Source organism: Nyctereutes procyonoides, unplaced genomic scaffold, assembly GCF_905146905.1.
Source record: "Nyctereutes procyonoides isolate TBG_1078 unplaced genomic scaffold, NYPRO_anot_genome, whole genome shotgun sequence".
In the NCBI taxonomy this organism is placed as follows: domain Eukaryota; kingdom Metazoa; phylum Chordata; class Mammalia; order Carnivora; family Canidae; genus Nyctereutes; species Nyctereutes procyonoides.
Genome location: NW_026575024.1, coordinates 31,679,404 through 31,706,401, shown reverse-complemented (window position 1 = coordinate 31,706,401; position 26,998 = coordinate 31,679,404). Strand labels below are relative to the sequence as shown.

The 26,998-nt window shown below is 41.0% G+C and overlaps 1 protein-coding gene across 3 annotated transcripts in view; it reads left to right on the top strand.

Moving 5' to 3' along the window:
- The first annotated feature begins 18,374 nt into the window (after positions 1-18,374).
- The window catches only part of GPCPD1 (glycerophosphocholine phosphodiesterase 1), a 54,615-nt gene continuing 45,991 nt past the window's right edge, over positions 18,375-26,998 (top strand). The window contains exons 1-2 of one of the 3 annotated variants that reach the window (XM_055346014.1): positions 18,375-18,528; positions 24,209-24,285. In XM_055346014.1, coding sequence (XP_055201989.1) covers positions 24,237-24,285 — 49 coding nt within the window. In that variant the 5' untranslated portion in view covers positions 18,375-18,528; positions 24,209-24,236. Of the gene's footprint in view, positions 18,529-18,788; positions 18,806-24,208; positions 24,286-26,998 lie in introns of those variants that run through there. The other 2 variants (XM_055345997.1, XM_055346007.1) reach the window with 2 other exon arrangements.

The window sequence follows — 26,998 nt, the reverse complement described above, 5'->3', positions numbered from 1 at the left end:
GCGGTGCGGCAATGAAAGAATTCACCCAAAGCAGAGCAAAGGAGATAAGATAGAGGTTTATTGAATACACTGCAAGAGGCTGGGGGGGGGGGGGGGGGGGAGGGCATGGGGGAGTGGGGGGGTGGGTCTGGACAGCAAAGGAGAGATCTGCTAGGAGGCAGTGGTGAGGATGTTTTGAGGTGGGTGGCCTTATGGGCCTGTTACATTCCGACCGAAGGTCACTGTGGGCCCTTCTATCTCACCTAGGTCTCCGTTGCTCAGGCTTGTTGCCTTAAATTGCCCCTCTATAGGGGAAGCAATTTATTTAAGAGACAACCCTGTGATTTTAGGTGTCCATGTCATTTTTTGATGACTCCTATTGGCACCACCTCAAAATCTAGTTGGTGTTTCACCATCTAGAGCTCCTGAAAATACATGATCTAATCCAAGAACAAGAGATGAATCACAGACACTGAAGGCCTACAAAATGACATATTCCTTGGGTTTTAGTCCACCCTGGCTAGACTGCGGTGAGCCTTGCTATTCAAAGCCTTACAACTCAAAGAGCACTTGCTTACTCAAAAAGATTGGTAGCATCAGCATCCACCTTCCCCCTTAGTTTGTTCGAAATTCAGAATTTCAGGCCCCAGAGCTACTGTATCAGAATCTGCACTTTATCAAGATCCTTGGCGATTCAATTCGCGTTTGAGAGTCCCTGATCTAGGTTCTAGATTCTAGGGCACCCCATTATTGTATTTGATTTCCACGAATTATCCAAAAGACCCAGGACACCTCTCTCCCTCTTCCTTCTACCCATTTCTCTTCTGTTCTCTTTCTCTTCCTTCTGGTTCTTAGTCTCTCTGTCTCTCTGTCTCTGTCTCTGTCTCTCTCTCTCTCTCTCTTTTCCTCCCAGTTTTCCTCTCCTTTTTCTCCTCTCTCTCATCTATAGAACATATGCAAGGAAAACAGAGACTTCCAACTCATACATTTTTATGTATATTTGCAAAGCCAAATGACTCCGCCCACACAGAGCATAAATCTGTAAAGTAGCTGAAAGTGGGGCACAGAAAGTTGGTGGTGATCCTTTTCTCTGCTGAGTTGGAGCAGAGCCAGGAGGGGAGATACAGGTGGATGTGGGAAGGTGTGGATGGCCTCCCTCCTCTGCTAGCCTGAGGTCAGTCACTGAGTTCTCATAACTTGCTACATTTACTGAACAGGAGGCAAAGCATCAGGACTCTGCCCCTTACTTTCTTTCGTTACTATTTTATTTTGAAATAATTTCAAACTTAAAGAAAATTGCAAAGATAATGCAATTAACTTCTATATATCCTTTATCCAGATTCCCTTTTTTTAAAAGTAAGCTCTACACCCCCTCCTGAACATGGGGCTTGAATTTACAATCCCAAGATTAAGAGTCATATACTCTACCAACTGAGCCAGCCAGGTGCCCCCAGATTCACCCTTTTTACCATTTTACAACATTTGCTATGCTTTCTCTCTTTCTCTTTGTACGTGCACACACAACACACATGAATTATTACCTCAGTAGGCTGTATCTATTATCCCTTACGCCCCCTCCCCCCCTCCCCTTCTTTTTACTGTTGGGTTGGTGAGGATCATATCATATTTTCTCAAACTTGTGATTTGAGTTTTATAATTTTTTGGAGATTATTTATATTGATTGCCTAACTAGATAAAAGAAATTCAAAGTTTGTGATATTAAAAAGCTTGCCTTATTCATGAATTCCACTCTTAAGAGTTCATTAGGGTTTTTCTTCTATCCCTGCTTAAATACTCCATCATCCTTGAGAACATATAGCCACATGTAAGCTATCTTTCCAATCATTTTTTATATGTAATTTTGTTTTATATGTCTGTGGGGAGAACTGACATAGGCAACCACCTTTTGGGTTTAAGTACGTGTGGGGTTTTTCTTCCAGCTGTACTGAGATAACTGACATATAACCTTGTGTATTTGTAAGGTGTACAAATTGTTGATTTGATACACATCTATATTGCAAAATGATTGTCACCATGGCATTAGCTATAACACCTCCATCCCATCACATAATTACCATTTCTTTTTTTTTAAGATTTATTTATTTATTCATGAGAGATACAGAAGCAGAGACATAGGCAGAAGGAGAAGCAGGCTGCCTGTGGGGAGCCTGATTCAGTACTTGATCCCAGGACCCCAGGATCAAGACCTGAGCTGAAGGCAGATGCTCAATTACTGAGTCACCCAGGTGTCCTAACATAATTGTCATTTCTATGATAGGATCTACTCTCTTAGCCACTTTCAAATACACAATACAGTACTGTTAGTTTGATTCACCCTGCTGCACATTAGGTCCCCATGTACATTCGATCTTATAACTGGAAGTTTATTCCCTTTGACTAATACCTCCCCATTTCCCATATCCCCTAGCCCCTAGGTAACCACCATTCTATTCTGTTTCTCTACTCCTAATACTTTAGCATACATTTCCTAAAAACAAGAATATTATCTTATGAAATCACAGAAATTTAACATTGGTAGAATACTATTACTAATCTACAGTCCATATTCCAGTTTTATTAATTGTCCCCAACCCCAAATGTCCTGTATAGGAATTTTTTTCTGGAGCAGGATCCAGCCCAGGAGCACATGTTACATTTGATAGTTGTATCTCTGCAATTTCCTTTAGTTTGGAACATTTCCTCAGCTTTTCTTGGTCTGCCAAAGACAAAGAAAGATGAAATGACATTCTGGAACAGTATAAACCAATAATGACTTTTTCATCATAAGATTCAGATTATACATTTTAGGCTTGAATACTCCACAGGTTATTATGCTTTTCTGTCTGTGTTTTTTTTTTTTTTTCTAAACTACAATTGGTGAATTTTAGCAAGCTCATACAAGAAATGTTTTAACAGGATGGAGACCAAGGACTTGGTATAAAAATTTAAGATTCTCCATCCAAATACTCCTTCCCCTGTAGGCTAAAATATTTTCCATACCTTGGGTGGAAAAGCTAAAATGTTCTATGCAGTAGTGGAAATAGTCTGCCTGTTAGGTATCATCATGGACTTGGGAAATGCAAAAAATGCATGGGACCAAACTCTCAACAGACATGATTCAGCAGGGCCATGGCCCAGCACTGGCCTCTTAGGAGGTGTCTTGGGGAAGGGAATGTGAAGATTGATCAGAAACAGTAGGTATTAGTTAATATTCTTTGGGCTGCTAATCACAGAAAACGGATTCTCCTTACCTTGTAAGAAAGGGAATATATAGAAATATACTAATTGGAATATACTAGAGCCTCTCTTTTCAGAAGTGTGATCCCTTGACCAATCACATGAGCATCACCTGGCAGCTTGTCAGAACTGTGGAATCTCGGGGCACCTGGCTGGCTCAATCAGTGAAGCATGCAACTCTTAATCTCAGTGTTGTGAGCTCAAGCCCCACATTGAGTGTGGAGCCTACTTTTAAAAACATTTTTAAAAAAAGAACTACAGGGACGCCTGGGTGGCTCAGTGGTTGAGCGTCTGCCTTTGGCTCAGGGCGTGATCATGGAGTTCAGGGATCGAGTCCCACGTTGGGCTTCCTGCATGGAGCCTGCTTCTTCCCCCTCTGCCTGTGTCTCTGCCTCTCTCTCTCTGTCTCTCATGAATAAATAAATAAAATCTTAAAAAAAAATAAAAATAAAGAAAGAAAGAACTACAGATTCTCAAGCCCTACCTTGGGACCATAAAACGGTAGTCTGCAATTTAACAAGATATCCAGGTGATTTACCTGCGTGTTGAAGTGAGAGGCTACATGGGGTAGGGCTAGAGACTCAAGGAGCTGGCAATAGCTGCAAACAAAGCTTCAAGATGCAAGAACCAGGGCAACTCTGGAGCTGTAGGAGCACATGACTCTTCCTGTCAGAGTTAAGAAGACATAGCACAAAGTCACAGAGATGAAAAGTACAGCATAGTCAATAATACTGTAATAATGTTGTACAGTGACAGACGGTGACTACACTTATTATGGTGAGCAGTAATTTATAGAACTGTCAGATAAATATGTTGTACACCTGTAACTAATATAATGCTGTATGTCAACTATACTTCAATAATAATTTTTTTTTAATTCAAAAAAAAAAAAAAAAAGATGCAGCACAAGTGCTCCCCCACTCTGGTCTCTGAGTTCAAAATTCCCAGTTCCCAGTGAAGTAGTTTCTGTTGGTGCCCAACCATGGCTCTCTGCCTGCCCCAGTGATCACCTGTGCACCCTTCCCCTATATAATTACACCCTTCCATACCTTCTCTTTGTCCAGAGTTGTTCTCTGACCACTGTCTCAAGCAAGGTAAGCCAGCAGGTATACAAAGTTCATGCCCCCAGAAGTAGTCCTTGTAAAATAAGAGATGAACTTGGTGGGTACATGCCTCAGCCTCCTCACACCTTAGCAGGACAGTGTGGGGTTCTACATGGCCTCTTGGGCATCTCAGGAGGATTGAGCCCCAGCTGCACACAGTGGTCACTCCTTATGTAACATGTTGGAGTCATGTACTGGCTCACAAGAGCCAATTGTTAAATTTTCAGAAATTGTGCTAGGCCAGAGTCATTATTAAAATAAATTATATTGGGACGCCTGGGTAGCTCAGCAGTTGAGCATCTGCCTTTGGCTCAGGTTGTGATCCACAGTACCAGGATTGAATCCCACATCGGGCTCCCTGCATGGAGCCTGCTTCTCTCTCTGCCTCTGTCTCTGCCTCTCTCATGAGTAAATAAATAAAATCTTTAAAAAAATAAAAATAAAATAAATTATATTAGACACAAAGGTAAGGGACTCCTGGGTACCTCAGTTGGTTAAGCCTTTGGTTCAGGTCATGATCTCAGGGTCCTGGGATGGAGCCCTGCCTTGGCTCCTGGCTCAGCAAGGAGTCTGCTTTTCCCTCTCCCTCTACCCCTCCCCTCATTTGTGTTCTCTGTCTCTCTCTCAAGTGAATAAATAAAATCTTAAAAATAATTTAAAAAAAATTTTTTTAAAGTAATACTATTCAAACTAACTTCTTAATTGCTCTTGAGGCTACTTATACTTGTTGTATTTGTATGGTGGAAAGGCTGTATAATGGTGTGCAATTGTGCATTTCATCCCAGTTCAGCATTCAGTGATATATGTTAGTAGTTGAAAAATGGCCATGGTGGGAATATTGATTCCATGGAAATTGGCAAATGCTGCAAATTAGATTTTTTTTTTTCCTGGAGAGCCAGTTATTAAACATTTACCATCATACCATGGATTCAACACATTCTTTATTGGCTCTTTTCTGTTCCTTGTCTCCTTCCTCACTCCTTACTAATACTTTCTGAGGTCACCATGCAAATAAATTACTTGCATACATATCTTAGTCTTAGATATTAGAGTTTCCTTTTGGAGAAATGCAAACTAAAACGACAGGAGAGAAAAATCTGATTTTTCCAAGCTGATACTGCTGCTCATTTCTAGACCCATTAGCTACATTGAGGGAGTTTGAGCCTTTTAGCATAAAGCTGCTGCCAAGTATCTACCCTTATAGACTGCAGTTTCCAAGCAATGAAGAATTGCTGTGAGCCCTGTAGTTGCTGCAAGGGAGGCCTGATGGAACTCTCAGCCTGGTGAGAATTTATTTCTGAGGAGACATTTGGGGGAAAAGAAACAGATGTGGAATTCATTAAAGAAAGGAATTGAATCTCTTACTCAGAGGGGCTCCTAAGTGTCATGCATGTGAAATTTGTGGGTTTCGGCACAGGTCAGTAGCTAGCAGACTTTTAGAAATTTTAATCCAACAAACTCGATTTTTTAAAAAGTCTGGATCTAGACATAGGATTGCCAACTTTTAACATTGCCAAATAGAACAGATAAGACATACAAAATATATATAAAAACATATAAAATATATATAAAAATGTTTTAAAAGTGCCGTTTACTAGTCTTGTGAACTTGATCTCGCTATGCCTTAGTTTCCACAGTACTAAATGGTAGTTACAATCTACCATTGGTATAAGACAGAAAAAAAAAAAAATAAAACAAAACAGACTACTGTCATTTCAAGTTTCATGGTTATTTTAATCGTTAAAAAGTAGAAAAAATAGTATTTATTATGGGGTATCTTTTATGTGATAAATTTGGCTTCATGGAGAATTTATGACATTTCATTGTATTTCTCATTTCTCTTCTGGCTTGTGAACATATCTCTAAGGAATCATTACTCATCCTCGTTGACTTTGGGGAAATCACTCTTCTGGGCAGAGTTCTAATGTTTCATAGTATACAAAGAGGCAGTCTCTGAGGTAAGCAAAAATAAAGAAGAAAATGAATGTTTTCATGGCAGGGATGCAATGGAGATCACACTGTCTATCTTTCAGAGACTGTTCTTTCTGCTTCCCTCTGTACATCTCTTCTGCTTGTTTCTTCCTCTTCCTACTGCCTTCCCCTGTTGACTCATCCTAGACTTGCCCTGATTATTTACAACCTCCTGGCCTAAATATATAGCACTCCCCAAAGGACTTCCTTCTCAGTGGCTGTTATGGGATGAACTGTGTCCCAAAGAAGATAGTTCAAGTCCAACTCCCATATCCGTGAATGTGACCTTACTTGGAAATAAGGGTCTTTGCAGATATAATCAAGTTAGAATGAGGTCATGAAGTTGGCATGAATCCAATATGACCGGAGTCCTCAGAAAAAAGAGAAAAAGGAACACCGAAACAGACACACCCAGAGGGAGAATGCTATGTGAGGTAGAGCAGAGACTGGAGTGATCCATCTACAAGTCAAGGAATGTTGAGGATTGCCGGCAACACCAGAAGCGAAGAGAAAAACTTGGGACAGATTCTCCCAGTGTCTTCAGAGACAGTATGATTCTGCTGGCACCTTGATTTTGCTCTTCTACAGCTTTTAGAACTGTAACAGAATAAATTTCTGACTTTGTAGTGCTTTGTTACAGGAGTCCAAGGAAAGAATTACAATATCCCAGCTAAAGTTGCTGAGAGAAGCTGCTGGGGTGTCTAACCCTGGTCCAGCTTTGTTTGCTTCCCAGCCTGAGGATCTATGAGTTACGTCTAATAGAGGGAAGCTGGCAGTTTAGGACCTACTGCAGAAAAGCCAGTGATTTGAAGACACAGACAGGGAAGCAGGACTCTTACCTTGAATCTTTATTGGCTTGCAACTTGGCTTTCAGGAGGGGGACAATGAACCTCCCATTTCTGCAGCCATAATGAGAAGCTCTCAATATTTTATCATGGAAGAAAGGAAAGCTTTCCAGGGTTGGATGTCAATCACTAAAATAGTATTGACAAATACTGTCTTATTTTGATAAAATATCTTAATTTCTCCATGCCAGGCATTCTTGCAAGATATGGTTCCATGAGAGAAGAAACATGGTCTGATTAATGAACTTGCCATTTATTCCAAGGCACAAGGATGCCAAACAAAATGGGCTATTCATAAAATATATTAATCTGGGCCCTTTATGGCAGCAACAAGCAGGATAGAGATTCAAAAAGGAAAACAAAAAAAGTCCACATCAACACCCAAAGATATTGTATGCGGTGTATTGTTTCTCTAATCAGATTGAAATAGCTGAAATAGGAAAAATCTTTTTCTGGGGCTTTTTTCCCATTCTTGAGATTCCTTCACATTACACTGGGAAAATAGACCTCATGACACGCAGAGCCAAGTCATGAATCATTCCCTCCAAATAAAAAAATAAATAAAACCGGAATTTGAGCCAAACCAGTAAATCCATTATCTTTCAATCTAGGAGTGTGGTGTGCTGGTAAATATCCAACAACCAGCTCTCCAGTGGGAAAGGCTCTGATTTGCAGTGCTTGCTGGTTTCTGACTCCCACCATGGCTTATATCAAGTCACCAACCTAAAGACAATGAACTTGAAGTTGGGAAGAGGTGTGCACAACCCACTCACGAGCTAGCCCACTAATACCTAGGAGTTTATTTATTTATTTATTTATTTATTTACATTATTTTATTATTTATTTTATATTATTATTATTTTAATAGTTATGCTTGACATCTGTAGAGAACTTAAAAAAAAGTTGTTTTCTTTATACCAGGTGTTTCGGGATCCCTGGGTGGCGCAGCGGTTTAGCGCCTGCCTTTGGCCCAGGGCGCGATCCTGGAGACCCGGGATCGAATCCCATGTCGGGCTCCCGGTGCATGGAGCCTGCTTCTCCCTCTGCCTGTGTCTCTGCCTCTCTCTCTGTCTCTCTCTGTGTGATTATCATAAATAAATAAAAAAAAATTTATACCAGGTGTTTCACATAAGAACATCTTCACAACTGACATTTTGTTTTAATCTTTACACTTGATGAGGTCCATAAAATTGAGAGCCTTAAAGAATAAGGGGTTTGTATAAGGCCAGGTAGTGGAGCTGAACTCAGCAAGTTATTTCAACTCAACGGCCTTTGTTTCCTTTGCTGCAAAGTGGGTTCATAAGAGGATCTCAAAGATGGTTGGGAGGACTTGATAAAATAATGCATGTAAAATTCTTAGCACATTGCCTGGTCTGCAGTTCTTCCCTGTTTCATATGCAATAAATATTCATTGTGGATCTTTCAAAAGTACCAATTGGCAAAAAAGAAGAAAATTTAAAATACTAACCGCTAACAGTGTTGGTGCAGAATTCTGGTTCTGGCTTAATTTGACTTAGGAAGGGCAGGCTGAGTATAGGAAATGCTTTTTCAGTGATGAAGCACTTGAGCAATTGTTGAGTGCAATTCTGTTTGGATCATGATGGGATGGGAGCTTAGGTTGCATACCGATGTATGCAAATTACTTTTTAAAATAAATTAGGGCAGGAATAATAATGTCATTGTCACTTGAGTGTGCTATCTCTCTGGAGTGGGAATCCTAAGAAAGGGGATGCAGCCAAGGCCCAGGGTCAGGACCCCAGGGGCACACATGGTGGCTGTAAACTATACCCCCTTGAATGTTGCAAGAGAGATGGGGAGAGAACAGAGTCAGACAAATTCATAGTTAGGGAAAGATGATGTGTTTCTTCCAAAGCCCAGTGATTGGTAAGCGTTCCCTACACTGTACGCTATACTGCAAAGGACAGCAGGCCCTCTCCTCTGAGGAGTACAGCAGGGTTCTGTGTGCATCATACTTACCATGAACAGAGGAGGAGGAGCTGTGGTTTGCATGCCAAGCATATGCTATTTTTGGTAGATGGCATTTCTCCACCTTATTTGAATGAGGATTTTCGGTAGAAACAAGAAGTGATACTTTTGTTTCCCAAATTTTACATTTTCTTGTTTTATTTTTGTTTCCTTTGTTACCATAATTCAGTATTTAGAATTGTAGGGCACCTGGGTGGCTCAGTCGGTTAAACATCCAACTCTTGATTTCCGCTCAGGTCATGATCTCAAGAGTCTTGAGATCGAGTCCTGCATTGGGCTCCATGCTCAGTGTGGAGTTTGCTTGGAATTCTCTCTCCTTCTCCCTCTACTCCCCTATCCCTCCCCCCTCCCCGCCAGCTGCTCATGTGCTTACTCTCTCTCTCTCAAATAAATAAATAAAATCTTAAAAGAAAAAAAAAGATGGGCTTGTAGTTTATTGTAGTTTAGAGTGCTTGTATATGAGAAATCTTTCCTTTTGTTCTCAGGCACAATAAAAAATTAACACATTCACATCGAATATTTGAAAAACTGAAAAAAATGCAAAAAAGCAACAATATCACATAGCCCCACTACCTTTTTGTGCATTTCTTCAGCCCTTTAAAAAGTATTATAGCTCCCTGTACATCCCCATCTCCTTGAGCACTAGGTATATAATCACCAGCTTCACACAGCAAAAGTGCAGCTCTTTCTGCCCATAGGCCCAGTCCTTGTGCTATAATAAAAGCACTTTTTTTTCACCAAAAAAAGATATAGCAATATCTATTGTTATAAATATACACATATATCAATATACACTTTTTAAAAAATGGGATCATATCATACACTCTACCACTTGCTTTTTTTTAACTTAAAAATAGACTGAAAATCTTTCCAAGTGGGTACATAAGGAGTTATCACATTCATTCAGTGACTGTGTATTTCATGTATAAATAAATGAGAATTACTATGTATCCATTGCCACACTTCCCATTGAGGGGTATTTACATTGCTTTATTTTTGCTTTTGTTTTTTGTTTCTGGTTTTTTTTGTTTTTTGTTTTGTGGGGGAGTATTTTAGACCATTTCAACTATGCTACATGAATGTTCTTGGTATATCTTTATGTATCTATATTAGTATTTCTGTAAATATACACCTAGAACTACACTTTTTAGGTTGAAAGCTATGCACACTGAAGTTTTTCATAGTTGTGATCCAAACATTCTAAAAAAAAAGTGTTATCAATTAATTCAATAAAAACTAATGTGCCAGAGCACCCATTTCCCCCCTTCCTTCCAATAATGGGTGCTACAAACCCTTAACACAGAAGCAGATTAAGTTTCTACGATTTCCTTCTAAAAAAGGATTCTTGAAGGGGCACCTGGGTGGCTCAGTGGTTAAGTGTCTGCCTTCAGCTCCGGCATAATCCAAGGGTCCTGGGATTGAGTCCCACATTGGGCTCCCACATAGAGCCTGCTTCTCCCTCTGCCTATGTCTCTGCTGCTCTCTGTGTGTCTCGCATGAATAAATAAATAAATAAATAAATAAATAAATAAATAAATAAAATCTTAAAAAAAAAAGGAGGATTCTAGGAAACTGAGGTGGTTGAAGGCCAGAGAACTAGAGACAGGATGTAACTGATTGCTCCAAGGGTTGCTAGGAAAGGTCTCTGGACCACCCTATCCTGGGATCCAGGAGGAAGAGACTGCTTGCCTTCAAACTTCAAAGACCAAAGCACTGCACACAGTGTAAGCCTGTGGTGGCAATAGGGTGGCATAGTAAGGTGGTAGATCCCTTCATTTTGGCTCGAGGCATCTCTTGTACTGGAAACAGGATGGAGAATAGTTTAGTGCTCAACCCTGTGGCAATTTAAATAGTCCAGTGATATTCAAGATTTGTGATTCTAAAATCCTTTTAAACTCTACTAAAGATTAGATGATCCTTTAAGTGGCTGAGTCTAATTACAAGATAAGGTGGGTTTTAAAAGTCAATCCTTTATTTCCTCAGGCAAAAGAATTCATCAAGGCCATCCATAGGCATTATTTTAGGCACTGAAACTTCAAAATAGAAATAAGATAAGGTTCCTGACTACAAGGAGTTTACAGTCTTATGGGGAAGGGCAGAGGAAATTGAAAACCAGAAACCAAACCTTCCATAAAGTTCAATCCAGATGTGAGGGACATTTGCTTATGCAAATTTATCCACATCAATTTTTGTCACACTCACAAAGGAATAACTAAGAAGAAAGGAGGGTGTTTATAAGAAAATGCTTCCAGGATGAGTTGCAGATCACTTGATTGCTCCCTGGAGCTAATTTTACATTGGTTCAAGTGGGTGGGTTGGTGGGTGGCCAGTGAAGAAGGGTCTTCTAAGAGATCTTTTCAAACTTTGTGTTCATATGAATCCCCAGAGTTCCTGTTAAAATGCAGGTTTTGAATCAGCAGGTCTATGGTAAGGCCTGAGATTCAGCATTTCTTAACAAGCGCTCAGGGAATGTCAGTGCTGCAGGTTCAAGAACCACACCTTGAATGCCAAAGAGATTGACGAGGCCCTGAATCCTTTAAAATGACTGGGAAGGAAAAGAGGTGGCTTGGGTCAGAAATAAAGCTTGAGGTAGGTAGGAGCTAGCTAAAGAATAATTATCTAATGCTAGAGAGCCATTGGGATACTAAAAAGAGGAGGGATAAATTGGGTAAAGTGGTGAAATCTAATTCAGAGAAGCAGGTTATGGAGAGTAAATCTCTTACCTACTCTCTTCTTCTTAGTCATTTTCTTCTAAGAATTCTTCTTCCTCTCCTTTTCCTCTTTCCCCTTTTTTCCTTCCTCCTCCTCCTTACCATCATCATCATCATCATCATCTTGCATTTAGGTCATATAACTGGAGAATTACTTGAATTAAGCAAGGGGAAAGACTTCTAAAACCATAGACTCATAATAATAAAAATTATTTCACAAACTTGGCCTATAGAACACAGACAACATATGCCAATATTTAAATAGAGGTGAATAGGTAGCCTAGAGGGAATCTTGGTTTGGCTGAGTTTGGCACACAGTGACATCAGTACTATTTTGAGGATAAAAAGAGGTTTTTGATCATTACAGGATTCTTAAGTCTCTGAATTTCTTAAAATTTCCCAGATGAGTTTTTATCTACAAAACAACTTTGGGCTGTTTGCCTTACACAGTGGGTGCCTACTTTGGCCATAATTCTATGATTTGAATCATGAATTGATGAGTTGGCAGTGGCTTCTCTGGACTGTGATCTGATACCTAGGGAAATAACCACTGATTTTAATGATAAGTTTTCTCAGGCTCTGAGGCCATTTTCCTACAGAGCTTTTCTGTAATAAACTCCCTATTTGGAATTTGTCTCCCTAGACTCAGTAAAATAAACATCTCTAAACCAAATAGTTGAATTTATCAGTTCTCATTTCTGATGTTAGCTGGGCAATAAAATCATATGGGAGACAATTCTCATTTCTGATGGACTTTGGCTGACTATATATACTAGAATTTAGTTTTCTAACCATGAATCATAGATATGATGTCTGTATTAAGTAATGGACGGCTACTTTTTCAGATTTTTAAAATCCCAGCCTAGTAGTTAGTTATATTTGGGAAAAAAAAAAAGCCCCAAATTCTAACTGCCATCACTTTCATAGGTACTTGGTGTTTTCCTCCTTCCCTTTAGGAAAATATTTTGATTATTTTAATTTTTGATGGTTTAGCTTTTTATGTATAGTATTAATTTATTGCATGGTAAGGTGGCTGAATACCAAGTGGTTTGGATGATTTTCACCCTCTCTCCATGCCCCTTGGGTTGGGAATTACAATTAATTTTTTAGGAGGAATATGCAATAAGGAACATAGCTATAGCATACACTTATTTTCATGAAAAGAAGACAAGGGGGATGCCTGAGTGGCTCAGTGGTTAAGTGTCTACCTTCGGCTCAGCACATGATCCTGGAGTCCCTTGATCGAGTCCCACATTGGGCTCCCTGCATGGAGCCTGCTTCTCCCTCTGCCTATGCCTCTGCCCGCCTCTCTCTCTATGTCTCTCATGAATAAATAAATAAAATCTAAAAACAAAACAAAACCAAAAAAGAAAGAAAGAAAAAAAAAGAAAAGAAAAGAAGACAAGGTTCTTTTTAGCCTAGCTGGACTAGGATAATCAGTTTGTTCTGTTGCCTTCGAATCCAAACTCAGAGGCCTATCTGCAGGATAGGACATGTGAAATGTATGATTAGGGCAATGGATGAGTAACAGGGAGTGGTGGGGTCTGTGTTGGGTTAGGGTGTGCATTCAAAATTAAATTTATTTATTTATTTATTTTTTCAAAATTAAATTTAAAACAACAACCACACCGTGTGAACCATATGTTCTTTGTCAGAATGTCATCTAACACAATGTCAGTGTTGACAATCAGAGCAGTATTCCTGTAAGACAAAGTGAGATAAGCGCAAGGGAGGCCATACCATGGAACCCATAGCAGCTTCTCCAATTGGTATTCACAACATTGCTTAATATTTAATGTTGACATCTAGAAATGACTAACTTACTTAATACTTTCTCCTGAAATTTCCAGTGATTTCTGTTAGCATATTTATATCTGCTCTGTGCCAAACACTGTGCTGGGATGTGAAGATCAATAAAACATAATCCTTGCCCTTGAGAGCCTGATTATAGGAAGGCAAAGTAAGATATAATAGATAAAAGCAAGCATTAGTTCTCTCATTTTCGTTTTATAGGAAAAATAACAATGGTGTGATGTAAACCAGCAAGTCAGGAGTAGAGCAAAGAGAAGAATCATTGCTTCTAATCTCCCCCATCTAAATCATTCACCTAATAAATGCACCACTATTGCCAAGAACCTCTGCCTTCCTGACTTCAATCCGAGCTCATTGGCGAGCTGCCAGCCTGGAGTGAGCAGCTGGGATTTTGAGGCTGCTGTGTGGTAGTAGTGCTGTTAGAGTCCTTTTGTTCAAGACTAAGGATATGCCCAAGAATCAACAGCTCATTCTGCAGACAGTCATCAATATTTTTACTAAAATGATAAAATGATAGCCAGTCAACTGTTGAACAATTTGAGCAGTAAAGGGAATTCCCTCGGGGAATCCATTTTAATGCAGAATGTACCAGACTGAGAGGCATCTGGAGAGACAAAAAATGATAAGCAGAAGAGGCTAAAAACAAAATGGCTCAGTACAGCATTTTCTTATATAAATTGCGCTCCTTAGTTTTACAGTGTCTTGATTCCTAGAGTTCATAAGAGAGATACCTTCCAGAGTTGTAATTATGTTTACTTTATATGTGACAATTTGTCTGTAGAAACTGTTACATGATAATCAGTTTTACCACTGTATCGGTCATTTACAATTGGTATCATACTACTCTAAATATGAAAATTTGAGCTAACATCTATAAGGGCCTGGTTAATGGCCCACAATGAAGCCCACAAATGACTTATCTATGGATGAAAAGTTACTTTAGTCAAAATCATATTGACGATGTCCCCAGTTATAAAAAATGGTCATTTATACTCAATGGTTTATACTTAAAATGGTGAGGGGTAGGATTCAAGTCTAGGTTTGGCCCCTAAATCTAGAGCTTTTTCATCAATATCATTACTGTAACCAAGCCAATGTCAATTAGCTCCTTGGTGAGTTGCAGAAACTATACCAAGTGAGTTTTCGCACAAAGAAAAAAAACTCTTTATTTGCAGCAAATAAACAGATCACAGAGAATAGCTTTTTTTTTTTTAAGATTTTATTTATTTATTCACAAGAGACAGAGAGAGAGAGAGAGAGAGAGAGAGAGAGAGAGAGGCAGAGACACAGGCAGAGGGAGAAGTAGGCTCCATGCAAGGAGACCGATGTGGGACTCGATCCCAGGACTCTCCATCCAGGGACTCCAGGATCAAGCCCTGGGCCAAAGGCGGGCGCTAAACCGCTGAGCCACCCAGGGATCCCCCAGAGGTTAGCTTCTAAAACCACGACTACCTGAGAATGGTTGAATGTGTATCTCTTGTTCAGGGTTAGGATGAATATTTAGATAGGGAAGTCTTGTCAGCTTGTAAGGGCAAACATAAGGTAGCACATCTGCCTTAAGGAAACATGTTAATATGTTGCATATTATGTAAATGAGGCTGAGGCTCCTCCTTGGCAGAGATTTTAATATTATAATAGGGTAAAGGCAATGGTAGGTCGTTCCAGAGGTCACTCCATGGTCCCTCTGCAGAAGCTCAAGTTGGGGTTTAGCTCAAAGGGTCTAGGTGGTCTGGGCCAGGGAGGTTTTATTAAAGCAGTTGCTATCACCTGAGGAGTGGTTTTGGGTTTAATTTGCCTGAGTTAAGAGGAAAGCCAGAAAGAAGAGCTTTAGGAAAAATATGCGAGTACAGTTAGTGAGTACAAGCAGGTAGGCAATAAAGGTCAGGTCTTGGGGTCTAACTGGTGACATTACTACCTTAAAAAAAGTAAGGTGTAAAGTGAGATTGAAGCAAAAGAGCGAGGTTCTTGTCTCATGAAGTTGAGAAATGAATCTTGAAGACAAGGGAGAGGAAAGCAATAGGGTTTTGTCAAGTAAGGATACAGAAAAAGCTCTCAGGTATGAGAGTGGTCCTGATATGGTTGCCACTGAGGGCGTTTAGGGTTAGCCTTTTTTTGAAGGCTAACCAGAGAACTTAAATCCCTTTATTTATTTTTTTTATAGATTTTTTTAAAATTTTTATTTATTTTATGATAGTCACACAGAGAGAGAGAGAGAGAAAGAGGCAGAGACATAGGCAGAGGGAGAAGCAGGCTCCATGCACCGGGAGCCCGACGTGGGATTCGATCCTGGGTCTCCAGGATTGCGGCCTGGGCCAAAGGCAGGCGCCAAACCGCTGCGCCACCCAGGGATCCCCTTATTTTTTTTTTTTTTTTTTTTTTTAAATTTTTTTTTTTATTTATGATAGTCACACACACAGAGAGAGAGAGAGAGGCAGAGACACAGCCAGAGGGAGAAGCAGGCCCCATGCACCAGGAGCCCGACGTGGGATTCGATCCCAGGTCTCCAGGATCGGGCCCTGGGCCAAAGGCAGGCGCCAGGGATCCCCTTAAATCCCTTTAAACATCTCTATTGATAGCACATTGAGTAAGGATTAGTGATAACATGTTTAGTAGTTTACTTCCTTTTTAGGGTACAGTAAATTTTTGTTGGTAGTAAGTAGCTGTTATAACAAGACCCAACCCCTGACACTAGGACAGGATGGTCTGGTTTTTTTCTTTATCTCTGGTTTACTTTCACCTCCACATTTTTGGGATTTTTATGAACCTCATCCTGTAGCCCCCTACCTATCTCTTCCTACCTAACCTGTCCCTTATTCATGATCATACAGTGTTGATTTTAGACAAATGAGATAACATATTTCATTATGTAATCAAATAAGATGTTAATATTTTGTAAAATTCAACACATATGGAGCCCTTCTGGGAATCATAAGTAAATTAATCTCATTAACCATGTTTTTTGAAAAATTATACCATTCCACAGAAATGGCAGGAGGAAATATTGTCTATATTCTATTTCAATATCCCAATCAGAATGTGGTATATATGCTGAAATCTAAATATGTTGCACTATTAGAGTTTCTAAGCAAGGTTTTGTAAAATGGCATCTCCAGGAGTACCTTCTTCCCCTATGTGGTTCCAAGTTTCTCTGTTCTCCAATCATCTAATGCTACTGGCTTATTTTAGATCTTGAGTGCCTCAACTTCCAACCTACTGATGGCATCTTTCAAATATGTATAATTCTTCTATAATTTCAATAGGAATTAAGGAGGAACATGGATTGGGTACATCAGCTTGGACCATGAACACCAAATAATAGCTTGACTAAGTGATGATCACAGGAAAATAAAGATCTATTATAAATATTTAAAGGAAGCAAACTCGAAGGGAAAAAATCCATCACTGAAATATGACTAACAACACAGAAATGAAACTCCAAAGCTATTAAGAAATGTACAATTGCAGACTTTTGCAGATAATGGTACATAATTGGAAGGAAATTTTAAATCTTTATGAAATTTGGGATTAAAATAAGTACCATCAAAAAACCATTGCATCCTGTGACTAACACAAAGCCTGCACTTAATAATTATTTAGTAACTGAATGGGTGACATTGTTAGAAATGCCCCGGGATCTCATCCAAGCTGAAATATCAAATGTGGCTGTGAGCACTTTAATTTATAAAACTAAAAATTCTTTCTAAGGCTAGAGTTTATCTAATACAAATGCTTTTTTTTTAGTAGGTGCATTCCAACCAACTTGCAACTCGGAGCTATGCCTTACTGCAAGTGTTGTTCAATACACACACACACACACACACACACACAAAGTGGTTCTTTAATTTTCGGTATCTCACTTGATTTAAATGAAATATTGCTAATGTAATTTTATATAAGAGATTAACTAGAGGTTAGCTTTGACGCTGGAAAGGTAACAATTTAAGTTAGGTAAGTGGCAAATGCTGATTAATGTTTCTGGGACTTTCAAAAGAGAGAAAAAAAACTTTGCCTTTTTTTTTTTTTTGGTAGGGCTGATTTTTTAAAAAATGAGAAAGTACATTTGCAGAGAGGGTCTATCTTGCTTTCGGAAGAGTTCCTTTACATTTTAATATGCATACAAATAACCTGGGAATATTGGTAAATGCAGATTAGATTAGGCGGGCCTGAAAAGGCCCCGAGAGCAAGTCTGGGAGCTCCAGGTGATGCTGGCGCCTTCCAAGACTTTACGTAGCTAGGGCACAAACGCTCAAACATCTCCGGTCGCTCAGCTCTCGTTTTCAACTTTAAGATCTGATCCAAATGTGTTTGCTGTTGGGTAACGAAAGAAAGTTTCCAGAGACCACTAGGCCTGCTCATTTCCCCGTTTTTAACGGCAAAAACTGCGATTCGGACCTGCAGCTCCGGCCTCCGCGTTTGGTCGTCCTAAGGCGGCCTTGGAGGCCAATGGACGCGCGTGAGAGCTCAGTCCGGGCGTGGGCGCTGCACCCACCCGCGGCTCCAGCTCGGCGGAAGAGCCGCAGCGGGGGGACCCCGGGGATGCCCCGCCGCCCCCGCCCCCGCCCCCGGCCCCGGCAGCCGACGAAGCCCTTTCCAGGAACGCGCGGGCCCGCCCCCCGCGCGCAGCCGCCGATTGGCCAGGACGGCGCCGCCGTGACGTCAGGCCCCGCCCCGCCGCCCTCCGGCCCCGCCCCGCGGGGTGGCCTGGCGGTTTGGTCTGGAGCAGCTGAAACCGGTTTGAGCGGAGCCGCTTCCTGCCGCTCGGCGCCGCCGCGGGCTGCCTGGGGGAGCGCTGGCGAGGCGCTGACGGCGGGTGCCCGCTCCTCGGCCCGCGGCCCCGACTCTGCGGCGCGGACCCGCGGCCCCGCGGCCCCGCGGCCCCGGCAGGTGAGGCGGGCCGCCAGGCCTGGCCCGGAGCTCGCTGCGGGGGCAGCTCACGTGGCGGCGGAGCTGTCAGGGCGGCCGGGCCGGGCCGGGCGGGGGACGCGGCGGGGCGGGGGGCGCCGGGCGGGGGGCGCGGGGCGCGGGGCGGGCCGGGCGTCCCGGTCCCCCCCCCCCCCCGCCCCGGGCGGCCGCGGCCTGGAAGTTCGCGGTTGCACTTGTATTGTTTGCTGCCCACGGTTCCGCTGGCTGCCGGAGCTTGGTCCAGGGCAGCATCGTGCAGGTACCGGGATGCGTGGGGCGTGGAGCGCACGGCCCCCTCGAGCGCGCCAGCTGGGGGGCGAGGACCCCGGCGTGGCCCGGAGGCCGCGCGCGCGCCCCTGGCCCGCCGCCCCCCGCCCCCGCGCTCGGCCCCGCCGCCCGCCCGCGAGTAGCTCGTGGTGTTCGGGCAACCGCTTGTTTTCTGGAATCGCCTGACGGCGCAGTGGAAGGCGTGTGCTTGTGTAACCCCGAAGCGCCCCGTGATCCCGAGGAGAGGTCGGGGGAGCCGCATCTTCTCCCCAGCGCGTGCAGGCGTGCGTGCTCGGCCTGGCGGCCTCTGGGGCCAGCCTCCCGCCGGGGCCTCGCCGGCCCCTCTTCCCCCGCTGCCCCGCCGTCACGGAAACCGTTCCCGCCTGCAGCCGGGACTCGTAGAGACATTTCGTCCCGAGGCAGCTGTGCGGTCCGAAGTGGTGCCAGCGTGGAAGGGGATTGAACCAAGCAGGATGTTAAGACCCGATGCTGTTTTCTTTATGCGCTCCGCGCCGGGGAACGACCCCTCCGTGCCGCATTTCTGACAGTTGTGACTTAAGTAGAAATACAGGCTGTCAGTCCTCTCAGCTCCTGGTGGTCTGGATACGAATGATTCAGGATAGAGCAAAGAGGCGCAGCTGCACTTGGCCTAGTCCGTTCTGGACTTGAGAACCAGGGGGAACCGATATTCTAGGCAGGATAAAACTTCAGGAAAGTCCTGTCGGGAGAAATAATGACCACGAGAGAAATCTCCCCGTGGCAGAGTTAGTGAAATTTGAGAACTACAAAAAAGCAGATTAATGAATCGAATCTTTGTGTGTAATCCTAGCCAGGGAAGGCATATGAACTATGCATGAAAGACTATCAAGACAAAGTGAAATGGAAAACATTTGAAAACTTCTGCTGCATTGTTTAGAAAGTTGAACAAGCAATAAACCTGGCTTAGCGAAATCTGCAGAAGCGCTTTCTTTATGAAAATCCATTCGCGTCTGCATACGTTTGTTTAAAATGTTGGCTCAAGTATACTGAGGTTGGAATAGTGGAATCATATTCCAACAGGATGAACAGAAGTTAACTCAGGAAAACTTAGGCACTTCATATATTTTTTGTAGCCAGTTATGAGGATCAAAGCTGCTGGAATCTAGGAAAGAGAAAGACATGGAAATAGCTTTTTTGGGGGGTGGGGGAACCAATGTTTTTAAAGATTTTATTTATTGAGCGAGAGTGCGCGCATGCGCGCGCACACACACACACACACACACACACACACACACACACACAAGCTGGAGGGAGGAGCAGAGGGAGAGGGAGAAGCAGACTCTGCTGGGAGGGGAGCCTAATGTGGGGCTCCGTCTCAGAACCCTGGGATCATGAGCTGGGCTGAAGGCAGACTCTTAACCCACTGAGTCACCCAGGCATCCCTCTTTGAAAAAATTTGAAGGACAGAGATGGTCTTTTTGGCTAGAAAAACACATTTTAGCTAAAAATATCTGTGATCTCAGTTTAACTCTAAACTAAATGTTCCTGCACCTTGTTTTGCTTAAATACCTCTTTTGTTCCCCTAGCTGGTAAACCAGTAAGGTCATGTGTTGGGATAGTTTCTTTGACCAAAAAAATAGAGTAGGATTTATTTTGGCAGGTAGTGTGAACTCTGAAATACTTCTTGAAAGTAAATTACAATGTCATAGCTGTACTAATTGCTTGAGTCTTCAAAAAACTGTTAGATGCTACTCAAAATCTCAGAATACTGTTTGATATTTATCTTCAAAAAGCACAAAATGGAACTTATTTGTAAAACAAATGGAGTTGTTTAAATTACATTTACAGTCAGCTCAAGTATATAAAAATGACTAGATTTTTCTTCTTACTCTTGTATATATCTGGAACACATCCCCCGTCCAAGTAGGGATGGTTTTTTTACTTGTTTGGAAGAAGAGGAAGTATTGGTAGGTGTGTAATTCTTGCATTCCACAACAGGTCAGTATTTTACTTTGTCACTACTGTTTTGGTGGTAGCTGGGGGCCAAAATTGTGCAGGCCAATCCTGTACCAGAATTTTGGCCTCTGTCTACGATCAAGTAAACTGGTGTAGGAGCAGCTTCCCCGGCTGTATTTTGGTGTGTTATTAAATTGTGGAAGGAGGGAGAGAGGAAATTAAACCAGACTATAGGACTTTTTGGCAATCCAAGTGCAGAATGAGGCTTTGTTGATATCAGGGAGGCTTTTTGGGAGGGTACTTTTGTGCTTATGTATATAGTTTTGTACAGTACATTTACTGCAGCTGTTTATAGCCAAGTTACTACAGCCACTTTTATAAGCAACCTTAAGAACGAAAGTCAATTTTAATAATTAGTTGAATTCTCTTTTATTAAGTTGATCTATGTAATTTTCCCATTTAATGCAGTAGAAATTTAAAGGTAATTTTGTGCCAGTTGATTTTGATATATAGGAGTAATTATTTTTGATTTCCCTAAAATTAGCTAGAATAGATACTTAAATTTGATCAAAAAATAGTTGAGTAGCAACTGTGTAATTATGTAGATGAGATTGTGTAGTCCTTTTTTTGAAAACTGACAGTAAACACTGGGTGAAAGTAGAAGTTAAAGTTTGAGATTAAGGTTGGTTATTCAGCAGTTTTGGTGGATGATGGGGCTTTTTGCTGTCTCAAAATTAATTCAGTTATGTAAAAGCTCTTTTGCTTGTCTGAGGTTTCTTTAATGTTTTATTTTTAATTTTTAATTTTATTTATTTATGATAGTCACAGAGAGAGAGAGAGAGAGGTAGAGACATAGGCAGAGGGAGAAGCAGGCTCCATGCACCGGGAGCCCGACGTGGGATTCGATCCCGGGTCTCCAGGATCGCGCCCTGGGCCAAAGGCAGGCGCCAAACCGCTGCGCCACCCAGGGATCCCCTTGTCTGAGGTTTCTTTATGACATAAATTAAATGTAAGAGTTTGGTGTTTCAGTGAACTATTTAATTATTAGAAAAGGAAATATTCCAAGAGTTAGTACTCAGATTCGTATCAGATGTCATGTTAAAGGAGAGCTAATAAGATACTTGGATAATGATTGCTTAATGAGGGGATTATCAATCTACAGCTATTTTTAGATTTAGAACATTCTTTAGCAGTGTTAGAACTGGATGTATATGCTTTAAATAGATCATGTTTATTCTTAGACACAGAAATCATTTTGATTAAGGGTTTTCTCCAGTGCATAACGTATTTTCTAAGTGAAATGGTGGAGTTATCAAATAGAGAATTCTGTATTCAGGTGATATGAAACCACATTGACTGGTGGTCTTTCTCAATATGAATATTCAACATTTACGTTTTATCACTGATGGAAGTAGGATGGTAGTTTGTAGCTAACTTTGAGTCTGGATTCTTGACCTTCAGAGCAGCCCCCTGTGGGTCAGGTTTCTCAGCCTCAGCCCTATTGATATCTGGAGCTGGACAATTACTTATGGAGAGCTGTTCTGTGCATTACATGGTGTTTAGCAGCACTATTGGCCTCTACCTACTAGATGCCAGCAGTATCACTCCCAGTTGGGACAACCAAAAATATGTCCTGACATTGCCAAACATCCCTTGGAGGGCAGAATTGTCCCCCGTGAGAACTGCTGCTTTATATCTGCCTTGACTTGGAAGTGTAGTTACCTGAGCAGCAGTGTCCACTGAATGGGCATTACAGAGTTGGGCATGTGTTCATGGGGAGGGAAAGGGAGCAAAGGGGAAATAGAAGAATGAATAGCTATGAAACTTACTTTATGATTTTTAAAATAATGTATAAGTACAAATAACATTTAAGCTGATAAATTAATGAAATGATGCACAGTAAAGAAATTGGAATTCTTTTAGGAACATTGGTGAATTGGGGTTCAAAATTTAGGGGAGTATTGGAGAAGTTATGTAGACTATGATCTGCCCTTTTGTAGAGTGTGTTCTTTCTATATATGAATTAAATAGCCTTCTTTAGAATTGATACTGTATATATTTTTTAAAAAATCTATTATCTTCCTTTCGTACTTAATTTTTTTTAAAGATTTTTTTTTTTTTTTTTTTTTTAATTCATGAGAGTCATAGATAGAGAGGTAGAGACAGGGAGAGAGGGAGAAACAGGCTCGCTGCAGGGAGCTCCATGTGGGACTTGATCCCAAAACTCTGGGATCATGCCCTGAGCTAGAGTCAAGACACTCAACTGTTGAGCCACCCAGGCATTCCCCACCCTTCGGTACTTAAATTAGGGGGTTATAAACAGATTGGTTTGGCTGGGAAAAAAACAACCAAGAAATGAAAAATCAGAAAATGTGAATAGGATGTTGAAGGATTAGGGGTTTAGATTTCTGTAAGTAATTTAAGTAATTCTAAGTCAAGGTCATGAGGAAGAATATTCTAACTAACGTAAAATGTATTATTTTATGGAATACATTTAGAAGCCAAAACACAGGTTAGTATACTTAGGATTTTGATTGAAGTTCAGACAGTAGAAAGAACGGCATGTATGTAAGATCAGTTAGAATCAACAGGGTTGGGCCGCCCGGATGGCTCAGCGGTTTAGCGCCGCCTTCAGCCCAGAGCGTGCTCCTGGAGACCCGGGATCGAGTCCCGCGTTGGGCTCCCTGCATGGAGCCTGCTTCTTCCTCTGCCGGTGTCTCTGCTTCTCTCTCTCTCTCTCTCTCTCTCTCATGAATAAATAAATAAAATCTTAAAAAAAAAAGATTAGAATCAACAGGGTTTGGTAATAGATTGCAGAGTTGAGGCTCTAAATTTGAGTCTACAGAATAAGAGTAATGACAGTCCAGTGGTTAATACAGAGAAAATCTGGAAAGAATGGTTTATAGGGGAGGTTTTTTTTAAGTTATTAGTTACATTACTTAGAAGCAGAATCTGCATCTTGTTGCAGAACATAGTTTTGTTTCAGTGAATGGTACTTCTTCAGTTTCCTTGTTAGTAAAGTTGAAACCTTATTGAAGTAGAAATCCTCTCGTGAGCCAACTTTTTTTCTATATGTGGTTGTTTTTTGTTTTTGTTTTGCTTTTTATTCTCCATCATAGCATGAGCCTGGTCAGGAAAGATAGGTTGAGTTCAGAGCAGCTGCTTATCAGAAGAGAAAGTTTGTAACAGGACAATCTTGAATCCTTAAAAAAAAAAAAAAAAAATGTTTGGACACACTTGTTTCATAGTTTTCTGGTCCATACACACAGAATAGGTTTCAACATTAGACACTAAAAATTACAAGGTACTTACTAAAGAATTCAGTCTTTATATATAAGTTTTCTGAAATCTTTTGCTCAGTTTTGATCTATTTTTGTTTTTTAATTTGTTTCTTGGTGGTGGCTATCTACAGCTAAGCTTTTTGTATATTTCACATGACATCTTCTCTTTTTCTTCCTAGCTCAACATTCTAAAATAAATCCATCAGAATGACACCTTCTCAGGTTACCTTTGAAATAAGAGGAACTCTTTTACCAGGTATTGTAAAGTTTCACTCTAAAACAAAATTTTAAATTAAATGAGTATTTTTCTTGATTATCTAAATATGGAGTTTGTTGTTATAATGGGCTTAATTTTTAGATGAAACTATCTTTAGGGCTCGCCTGATTTCAGAAATGTGATTGTAGTATAGTAAACTTAAGGAAAAAAAATACTTCCCCAAATAGTAAGTGTCTTAATCTCATATTTTCCAAGAAAGCTGTGAATTTATTTTATTTTGCACAGAACAAGGATACTTGGACTATGATTTTTAATTACCACGGAAATGAGGGAAATTTTGCTAGTGTAAGAAGTTAATGAAGTGTTTGGTTAAGATAACTGTGTTCCGTATTTGTAAATGTTTTTTTTGGCTTACTGTATTTTTTGCTCTCTACTAAAGCAGTGTGAAGTAATTTTAGGGTAAATAGCTTATCAAAATAGTATCATACCCGGGGTTGTATCTCTTTTTTTAATATACTCTCACTAAATTGGCAAGTTCCTCAAAGCTGTTACAGTCTTTCCCCCTTTTGGGCCTTTCTCAAATTGTTTCCTCTGTCTCGATCTGTGGCCTCCCTTCTTTAACTCTCCTTACTCTAACCCCACATTTAGCTACCCCTATGAAATTCAAAGTTCTAGGACTTTTTTGTAGTTACCTTACAGATTTTATGGAATTATTTGAGTAATTTTATGAATAGATTGTAAGCTCTGTGAAAATGTGACTTTGTCTTGTCATATTAATGCATGTACCTAACAGTGCCTGGCTCAGAGCAGGGGTAAATATGCATTCAAAGAATAAGTAAATGATTCACTCTGTATATCCATCATCTTTGGTCTAGCAGCCATCAGAGCAGTTGACAGAGTATACGATTGTCCAAGTTCAGATTCTTAGCCAAGATGATCTGGTAGAGGGACGCCCAGGTGGCTCAGTGGTTGAGTGTCTTCAGCTCAGGTCGTGATCCTGGGGTCCTGGAATCCAGTCCCACATCAGGCTCCTCACAGGAAGCCTGCTTCTCCCTCTGCCTGTGTCTCTGCCTCTCTGTGTGTCTCTCATGAATAAATAAATGAAGCCTTTAAAAAAAAAAAGATCTGGTACAGCTCCCATCTCTGGGCAGAACTCTGCAGATTGAAGATTGCTCGTCAGCTGATAGGGTGGTTTGCTTGGGTCAAGAGCTTGCCTCTAGTCCAGCGTGAGCCTTCTTTGCAGAGGGAAGACAGAACTATATCGTACCCTTTCAGGGAATTGTATGAAGCCAGTTTAAGCTAGAAGGAGCTGGCCATGTCAGGCAAATGGACCGGGCACAGAATTAGCCATAGAAGGGTGAGCTTGATAAGGATCTTATTCTCGAGGACCAGAGGGAAGATGATGATGCATATGAATGTAGATGAATCTGTGGGTGCAAAGGAGAAGACTGTGCACAGCAACGTTTATGACTTTGGGAATGAATATTTATATTTAGCAACAGTGTTTATCTTTCTTTTTAATCAGTGAAGACAGTGATAACCTAAGTTTATTACAAAACAAAATCTGGTTACTCTAAAGGATTGGTGAATATTTTGACAAATCTCTATATGTAACCGCTCTGTTTGACAAACCCCAAACACTCCTGAATGACTGTCACACTTGAAATATTAGTTAAGTTTTAGATAGTCCAAGCTTACAGAATGCTCATGTATGTGGCTAAAGCCAACTACAGTTTGGCTCTAGTAAAATAGTGCCTAAAAGCTACTCAGAATGTAGAGGAGTTTGTACTGAACTTTGTTCACTTGGGCTCCTCAGTTCATTATGTTTTTCTTTAGGAATTTTAGTTAGAGTAACTCAGAATGTATTGATATATAAGTCAGAGATTTCTCCATGCTTCTTATATTCAGGAAATTGTTTTGTTTTAAGGATTTATTCATTTTATTTTATTAGTAATTTTTTTAAGATTTTATTTATTTATTCATGAGAGACAGAGAGAGGCTGACATAGGCAGAGGGAGAAGTAGGCTCCACACAGGGAGCCCGATGCAGGACTCAATCCCAGGACCCCAGGACCATGCTCTGAGCTGTAGGCAGACACTTAACTGCTGAGCCACCCAGGCATCCCAGATTTATTCATTTTAGAGAGCGCACATGCAAGCCAGGGGTTGAGGGTGTGGTGCACCGAGGGAGAGGGCACAAGAGAATCTCAAGCAGACTCCCTGCTCAGCATGGAGCCCAAGGCAGGGCTTGATCCCACAGTCTAAGATCATGACCCAGGCTGAAACCAAGAGTCAGATGCTCAACTGACTAAGCCACATGGGCACCCTGAAATTGTAGACTTTTGCTGAATATACATAATTTAGTAAATATAGGTGATAGCTATATTGTAGTTTGTTGATGAGGAATGTTCAGGTAAAACAATAGTCATTATTTTAGTAAGGGAAACTAGATTTTTCACTATGTAAGTCTTTGTTTTGAGGATTTTTTTTTTATTGTTAAATTGCTCCTGTCCCATTGATAATTTTCCTAGTCTTTAGCCTATTAATGCCACTGTTTGAGTTCCTAGAAAATATTGGTGGTTATTTCTCTAGAATACTTACATGCATTTAGTGTGTGCCTTTTTAAATTGGAAGCTGCCTTGCAGGCAGGAACTGTGCTATGATCACTTTGTTTTCTTGATGCTTGTTACTGGCTCAATTAAGTGGTTGAACAAATGAAGAATAGTTCATTCCTACACATCTCTCCTTTTCTT